This window comes from Oncorhynchus mykiss, chromosome 4, assembly GCF_013265735.2.
Source record: "Oncorhynchus mykiss isolate Arlee chromosome 4, USDA_OmykA_1.1, whole genome shotgun sequence".
Taxonomy (NCBI): domain Eukaryota; kingdom Metazoa; phylum Chordata; class Actinopteri; order Salmoniformes; family Salmonidae; genus Oncorhynchus; species Oncorhynchus mykiss.
This window is the reverse complement of record NC_048568.1, coordinates 31118520-31127230: the sequence shown is the minus strand read 5'-3', so window position 1 is coordinate 31127230 and position 8711 is coordinate 31118520. Positions and strand designations below refer to the sequence as shown.

General features: G+C 42.1%; 1 protein-coding gene across 1 annotated transcript; it reads left to right on the top strand.

Annotated features, from left to right (window-relative positions):
* Positions 1-1231: 1231 nt before the first annotated feature.
* On the top strand, positions 1232-8511 carry LOC110522485. The gene is made up of 5 exons (XM_021600913.2): positions 1232-1384; positions 1651-1980; positions 5606-5662; positions 7611-7739; positions 8065-8511. The coding sequence occupies exons 1-5, from the start codon at positions 1324-1326 to the stop codon at positions 8103-8105; spliced, it is 618 nt and encodes a 205-aa protein (XP_021456588.2). The 5' UTR covers positions 1232-1323; the 3' UTR covers positions 8106-8511.
* The last annotated feature ends 200 nt before the right edge of the window (positions 8512-8711 follow it).

The following is an 8711-nucleotide window of genomic DNA, read 5'->3' as shown; positions in this document are numbered from 1 at the left end:
GTGATCATGATGTTTGTATGGCGCTGCTGTGAAAGTGAACTATGGTGGCATATGATCAGGGGTGTATTCATTCCACTGATTCTGTAAAAACGTTTCTTAAACGGAAGCAAATGGAACGATACGGCAATTAAGATACCTCAATTTGTCAAATAAAAACTTGTTTGCAACTGTTGGAGTAATGACTAGATCAGCTAGATGCAGGCAATAGTGTGCAAGAAGGCATTGAATGTGCCACTGTCTGTCACTTTAATTATGTTTAACTTGATCTATGCACCTGGGTATAGGAACAATTCTAGTATCATGTAGTAGTCTAAACTCTTCGATGTTACACTGAGCTGGTGGAATGGAATATTAATGACAGACATCCAATATGCCGTAATAGAAATAAGGTCATGCTCATAAAAAAATGATCGTCCTCACTCATCTTAACCCTCCTGTTGTGTTTGTTTCATGTTAATTAATTCTGTGTTCCCGGTCCAAAATGACTGCCACATTATAGCGGATTATAAATCCATAATAATACATATAATATCACCTAACGTTGTGTTAGATCTTTTTATCAACTAAAGTTCTTGTGAATATTACAAGTTTTGGACTTTTATTTGCTATTTATGGCCTGTGGGCATCATTGACCTGAGCTCATACAACTAGTTTTTGAGTAAAAAAAAGCACAATGTATGGATTATTTTGACTTGAACAAATACTCAGATGAAACATATTGTGCTATTTATCACAGACTACTTTGTGTCAAAGTTTAACAAAGACTCTCCTCCTCACCAGTGTCATGATCAAAGATATGATCAAGAGCCTCACATACAGTATATCGTTTGGTCATTGTGCTGCCACAGAATGAATTGTGAGCAAGGCCTCAAAAAAGCTTTATATACCAGAGCTGTGAGAAAAGTTCTATATATTATTGAAACAATGTTGTAATTGTTTGTGAGAATGCCAACACGTGTGGTTCCCCTGGGGGAAAGATTATATTGGGAAAAGGTTCCCATGGGGGTTGCCATGGAAGCCAAGAAGGGGAGTGAGGTGTGTGTGTGCCTTAACACACATGCATGTGGGGGTCTGGGAGAGGGAGTGTGTCCATCTGATGAATGGGCATGTGACTGAACTCAATTGTGTCAGAAACTAGAGAAAAAACATGACCACTTTGAGGAAGTGATTCTATAGTGGTGAATAGAGATGCTGCTGTATGGTGAGAAACTCATAGTGCTGATACACTCTGAAAGAGGAAAGAGACAGAAACAGAGCAGAGAGAGACAGAGAGAGAGAGACACAGAGAGAGAGAGAGAGAGAGAGAGAGAGAGAGAGAGGATCATGGCTGACATCCCTCAATCATTTTTGGGATTGCTTGTGACCGTTTTGTACCTGCTAACAGGTAAGACAGAGGAGAGAGAGTCAGAATATGTCATTAGAGATCATAGAACACATTTATTTCACACGGCCAAACTAGTTCAGTTTACATTTGACAAATATTATGATGACATTTCTGTTGTGTATCTGTTTACTCTTATCTTCACTATTATATAATAGACAGTATATTACACTATTATTCACACTGAAGAATATCAATAAGAAAACCTATGAAATATAATGTCATCTGTATTACCAGTTAATAATTATCTGATGTCATACTCCTTCCAGGTGTCAGTGGAGAAACTCTCTCTATGTTCTCCAGAGTGGGAGATGATGTCAGTCTGCCGTGTAACAATGTGGTTTATCCAGACTGCTCCTCTACTACATGGCTCTATAACAGAGCTCTATCTACTCGTACTATTCAAGAGGTCACATTGGGGGAGATCAAAGTTGACCAGACAGAGAGAGCAGACAGACTGAGTTTAGGGTCTAACTGTTCTCTACATGTTAGTGATGTCAGAGCTGAGGATGTTGGACTCTACATCTGTCGACAGTTCCTTACAGAGACAGGAACACAACATGGAGGTGATGCTCCTGTTCATCTGTCTGTTCTAACTAGTGAGTATTACTGTTTAAATCAGAGTGTGCATGTCACTGTGTACAAGTGTGGTGTTAATAATCATATGCCAACAAGTACTGTATACCCTTTTCTCTTTCTCAGTCTCCTCTACCACACCAGTGACAGATCTGAAGCCTATGCAAATGCTCCTATAATCTGAATAAGAAGATCTGATGATTTTAAAGTTGAATATCAAACCTGATTCATTTTTCTGGTATTAGTGATTAGTGATATATGATGAATTTGATTTGAAATCTACTGCTGTGTCTGATGATGATGATGGTGATGATTGATGATGGGTTCTTTAAATGAACTAAAAGAGGATGTTCATCTCCTACTGAATTAGATATTGCTGAAAAGACCACTGATAGTGATGATGTCATCTCTACTCTCCCAGGTAAAATACTCCCATCTGTATGATGTGTGGAGATGTAGTAAGATGTTTTATCTGTCCTCTGGATACATAGAACTGGGTATTGTGTTCTCCCATGCTGTGTCAGGGTTTGAGACTGGGTCGAGAAAGATACATTTGATGTTTTTCAGACAGTTCTGATGTAACTTCTTTAAAAAAACTGTCAAGACAACCACCAATTTAGTGTTAGATTGGTAATTTAAAAACAAGCCCAAACATGTTCACAGGAAGAACTTCATGTCTAGTGCACTAGAGATTGGAGTAGAGAAAGATTTAACAGATTGCGTAGAGAAAACTCTACAGCCAACACAGAGTCAGTAGATGTGGATCCATTCTGTACTGTGATGTTTCCTAAGAACGCGACGCGAGGCGGCCATCTCTGTCTCATTACATACAGCCTGGAGGAACTATTGGATATAAGAGCAACGTCAACATACCAATATTACGACCAGGCTCCGTAGACGGGCACAACGCCCACCGCTCCCGAGTATACTACTCGCCAACGTCCAGTCTCCTGACAACAAGGTAGACGAAATCCGAGCAAGGGTTGCCTTCCAGAGAGATATCACAGATTGCAACATTCTCTGTTTCCAGGAAACATGGCTCACTCGCGATACGTTAGAGTCGGTACAGCCACCTGGTTTCTTCATGCATCGCGCTGACAGAAACAAACATCATCTCTCTGGTAAGAAGATGGGCTTGGGTGTTTGACTTATGATTAACGAGTCGTGGTGTGATCATAACAACATACAGGAACCCAAGTCCTTTTGTTCAACTGACCTAGAATTCCTTACAATCAAATGCTGACCGCATTAACTACCAAGAGAATTCTCTTTGATTATAATCACAGTTCATTTTGTTGCTCCCAGCCTATAGACAGAAACTAAAACAGGAAACGCCCGTGCGCAGGTCTGTTCAATGCTGGTCCGACCAATCAGATTCCACGCTTCAAGAATGCTTCGATCACGTGGACTGGGATATGTACCGGAGAGCGTCGAACAACAACATTGATGTATATGCTGATTCGGTGAGCGAGATTATTAGCAAGTGCATCGGTGTTGTTGTACCAACAGCGACTATTAAAACCGTCCCAAACCAGAAACCGTGGATTTATGGCAGCATTCGTGCAAAACTGAAATCTCGAACCACTGCTTTTAATCAGGGCAAGGCGACAGGAAACAATCAAACAAGCTAAGAGTCAGTATATAGACAAAGCAGAGTCGCAATTCAACGACTCAGACACGAGAGGATTGTGGCAGGGTCTACAGTCAATCACGGACTACAAAAAGAAAACCAGCCCTGTCGCGGACCCCGATGTCTTGCTCCCAGACAAACTAAATAACTTATTTGCTCGCTTTGAGGACAATACAGTGCCACCGACACGGCCCGCTACCAAAACCTGCGGACAATCCTCACGCAGCCAACGTGAGTAAAACATTTAAACGTGTTAACCCTCGCAATGCTGCCGGCCCAGACGGCATCCCTAGCCGTCTGACACAATAGTACCTGCCAAACTCGTCATTAAGCTCGAGACCCTGGGTCTTGACCCCGCCCTGTGCAACTGGGTCCTGTACTTTCTGACGGGCCGCCCCCAGTTGGTGAGGGTAGGAAACAACGTCTCCACCCCGCTGATCCTCAACACTGGGGCCCCACAAGGGTGCATCCTCGGCCCTCTCCTGTACTCCCTGTTCCCCCATGACTGCGTGGCCAAGCACGACTCCAACTCAATCATCAAGTTTGCAGATTACATTACAGCTTGATTACCAACAACGACGAGACAGCCTACAGGGAGGAGGAGAGGGCTCTCGGAGTGTGGTGTCAGGAAAACAACCTCACGCTCAACTAAACAAAGGAGATGATCGTGGACTTCATGAGGGAGCACCCCCCCATCCATATTGACGAGACAGTAGTGGAGAAGGTGGAAAGTTTTAAGTTCCTCGGCGTACACAAACTGAAATGGTCCACCCACACAGACAGCATGGTGAAGAAAGCGCAACAGCGCCTCTTCAACCTCAGGAGGCTGAAGAAATGTGGCTTGTCACCAAAAACACTCAAACCTTTACAGATGCACAATCAAGAGCATCCTGTCGGGCTGTATCACCGCCTGGTATGGTAACAGCTCTTACCCACAACCGCAGGGCTCTCCAGAGGTTAGTGAGGTCTGCACAACGCATCACTGGAGGCAAACTACCTGCCCTCCAAGACACCTAAATCAACCAATGTCAAAGGAAGGCAAAAATATCATCAAGAAAAACAACCACCCGAGCCACTGCCTGTTCACCCCGCTTTCATTCAGAAGGCGAGGTCAGTACAGGTGCATTAAAGCTGGGACCGAGAGACTGAAAAACAGCTTCTATCTCAAGACCATCAGACTGTTAAACAGCCATCACTAACATTGAGTGGCTGCTGCCAACATACTGACTCAAATCTCTAGCCACTTTAATAATAAAAAATAGGATGTAATTAATGTATCACTAGCCACTTTAAATAATGTTTGCATACCCTACATTACTCATCTCATATGTATGTATTGTACTCTATACCATCTACTGCATCTTGCCTATGCTGTTCAGCCATCGCTCATCCATATATTTATATGTATATATTCTTATTCATTCCTTTACACTTGTGTGTATAAGGTAGTTGTTGTGAAATTGTTATATTACTTCTTAGATATTACTGCATGGTCAGAACTAGAAGCACAAGCATTTCGCTACACTCGTGTTAACATCTGCTAACCATGTGTATGTGACCAATAAAATTTGATTTGATGTCACCCTTGTTCACCATTGACAAGTGGTCACCCTGTTTGTTTTCCACTGCTGTAGGGCGACCCAGTCCCCAAAGTGACACTTGAATGCAAGAAATCATTCTGTGTTGTCTTAGGAATTCAGCATTCTCTGTGTTGATCTCAGCAACCCACATTGTCTCACCTCTGGGGAGCAGAAGTTACGTCCTGTAGGTCTGATATCTGATTGGAGGTTAACGTTACATTAATGTCATTGGTCACCAACACAGATTTTGAATCCAAACAACTCAGATGCTTATAAAAAGGTCTAAGATTCACTGTTCTTTCTCTTTTTTGTTCCTGAACTGCTGTGGTGAGACTCTCTCGCTAATTTCATAGTCTAATTACAAGTTGCATGTGATGTGTATATAATATACTGTATATACACTATACAAATATGTCTGTCCACTACACTACTATCCAGGAAGTACAGCCTCTACTGCAAGACCAGCCTTTTCATCCACCTCCCCATCTTCTGCTGGTATTGTATTTAATACTTTTTCCATTCTAAGTTGTATTGTAGATAGTATGAGTAGTACAACATGGGGTCAAAGACAGATGTACTACCTTGGTCAATACACAAAGCATGCATTTGTACATGAAACTAAACTTTCATGTAAAATGGCGCCGGAAGAAACTAAGACCGCACTCAGTCAGCTGTATAAGTTAATAAGCAAACAGGAAACCACTCACCCAGAGGCGGCGCTCCTAGTTGCCGGAGACTTTAATGCAGAGAAACTTAAATAAGTTCTACCAAATTTCTATCAACATGTTTAAATATGCAACCAGAGGGGGGAAAAAAATCTAGATTACTTTTACTCCACACACAGAGACGCATACAAAGCTCTCCCTCGCCCTCCATATGGTAAATTTGACCATAACTATATCCTCCTGATTCCTGCTTGCAAGCAAAAATTAAAGCAGGAAGCACCAGTGACTCGATCAATAAAAAAGTGGTCAGATGAAGCAGATGCCAAACTACAGGACTGTTTTGCTATCACAGACTGGAACATGCTCCGGGTTTCTTCCGATGGCATTGAGGGGTACACCACATCAGTCACTGGCTTTATCAATAAGTCCATTGAGGACGTCGTACCCACAGTGACTGTACCAACCATCCCCCAACCAGAAGCCATGGATTACAGGCAACATTCGCACTGAGCTAAAGGGTAGAGCTGCCGCTGTCAAGGAACGGGACTCTAACCCGGACGCTTATAAGAAATCCTGCTATGCCCTCTGAACAACCATCAAACAGGCAAAGCATCAATACAGGGCTAAGATTGAATCGTACCTCACCGGCTCCGATGCTCGTCGGATGTGGCAGTGCTTGCAAACTATTACAGACTACAAAGGGAAGCACAGCTGCGAGCTGCCGAGTGACACGAGCCTACCAGACGAGCTAAATCACTTCGATGCTCGCTTCGAGGCAAACAACATTGAGGCATGCATGAGAGCATCAGCTGTTCCGGACGACTATGTGATCACGCTCTCCATAGGCGATGTGAGTAAGACCTTTAAACAGGTCAACATTCTTAAGGCTGCGGGGCTAGACGGATTACCAGGACGTGTGCTCCGGGCATGTGCTGACCAACTGCAGGTGTCTTCACTGACATTTTCAACATGTCCCTGATTGAGTCTGTAATACCAACATGTTTCAAGCAGACCACCATATTCCCTGTGCCCAAGAACACAAAGGCAACCTGCATAGTCACTTTAACAATACATTCATGTACATGCTACCTCAATTGGGCCGACCAACCAGTGCTCCCGCACATTGGCTAACCGGGCTATCTGCATTGTGTCCCGCCACCACCCCCAACCCCTCTTTTATGCTGCTGCTACTCTCTGTTCATCATACATGCATAGTCACTTTAACCATATCTACATGCACATGCTACCTCAATCAGCCTGACTAACCGATGTCTGTATGTAGCCTCAATTCTTTTATAGCCTCGCTACTGTATATAGCCTGTCTTTTTACTGTTGTTTTATTTCTTTACTGACCTATTGTTCACCTAACACCTTTCTTGCACTATTGGTTAGAGCTTGTAAGTTTGCATTTCACTGTAAGGTCTACACCTTTGATTTGACATTTTATAACATGGTTGTTGTGCCGTTCACACATCTCTCTTCCTGTATGAATTTCTGCTTCTCTGTGAAGCCAAATACCGATACTCCAGGTTTAAGGTGTTATATAACCTTTCAATTATTTAGTGGATGGTGTGAACAATCATAATCCATTACACACAAATTAAAACACTCAGCTAGATCGTTGGTGTTCAGACAGAGGTGAAGTTGTAGAGGTGTTTGGCTGATGGATATTGGTCCTCAGCATCCTCTATTGATCGTTGTGTGATACAAACTTTACTTTCATTTAAATCAATCTAAATGATTGACTGTGTTTAATCACTGTCTGTCTCATTGCCCAGGTACCAGTAATGCTGTTAAGTTGCCCATCAGTCACATCATGCTCTTTGTGACACTGACCATCATGGCTGCCATAGTCACTATTCACACAAGGAGGAACCGCCCACCCAAGGCTCTGCCCCCACAAGCAGGTGAGAGTCACAGGCATTGGTCCAGTTCCATTTAGGTTCCTAACTCCTCCCACAACATCAGAGTTCACAGATCTGAAAGGACTGTATAGACCTAAACATTATGAATGGTTCCATCAATCCATAGAACACATGGAGCAAACAACACATTACATTCACATATTCTGATCTTCAGATGTGTGAACTGAAATGGATTCAGGTCATAAATAGTCCTTTGACGTAGTCATCTTGTCCATTTAATCCCTTATTAACTAGTTCATCTTTATGATCTGCTATAGAATGAATGGTGAGACATGTTGTCTGATGTGTTGTTTTGTTCTCTGTATAGAAGAAGCCTCTGGTATTGAGATTCATGTCCTGGAGGAATGACCCCCTGTTCCTCACTCTTCTCCCTGTGCTGGACTAAGACTTTCAAACTGTCTGTAGCTTTATTGATTTAGTAACAGAGGACAGTATAAATGTTTTTAAAGCTGATGTTCATCTATTTTAATGCATAGTGTGGAAGATGTATTAATTCATAGTTGTGTTCCTATTTATTTTGTGTATCATTTTAATACTTTTTTTGGTGGTGCATTAGGGATTCAGATATCAGCAAACCTTGGTTGATGTTTATGATAATGTTCGTTTTTTTTTTCTGTCCATTGGGGATGAAGTCAGCACAAATAAATTCCTTGGTTTTGTTTAATTAATCATTTGTGTCCTAAGCAGACTTAAATGAGCACAATGCTTCTTCTGAAATGTAAATAAATTCCTGAAAATGTTTAAATAAATTAATTATTAATACAGTACTTCAAAATCTTCAGTTACAGGTGTTTTTCAGGCTACCCTTCCACAATGTAAGGTAAAGCATGAATGCATTGACCTTATTTAATTTACAGGTTTGTCTGTCCTCTTAGAAACAGGACCGTCAGAGGTTTTCTGTAGGCCTACTCAGAATTTCTGTGGCAAAATAAAGAATTTGAAGCAGTAGAAGGC

Bases quoted from the DNA above. Each gene is read 5' to 3' on its own strand.
- LOC110522485 (XM_021600913.2), top strand. From the start codon at position 1,324: ATGGCTGACATCCCTCAATCATTTTTGGGATTGCTTGTGACCGTTTTG. The intron at 1,981-5,605 runs GTGAGTATTACT...ACTACTATCCAG, and splicing joins TCATCTGTCTGTTCTAACTA to GAAGTACAGCCTCTACTGCA. The intron at 5,663-7,610 runs GTATTGTATTTA...CTCATTGCCCAG, and splicing joins CACCTCCCCATCTTCTGCTG to GTACCAGTAATGCTGTTAAG.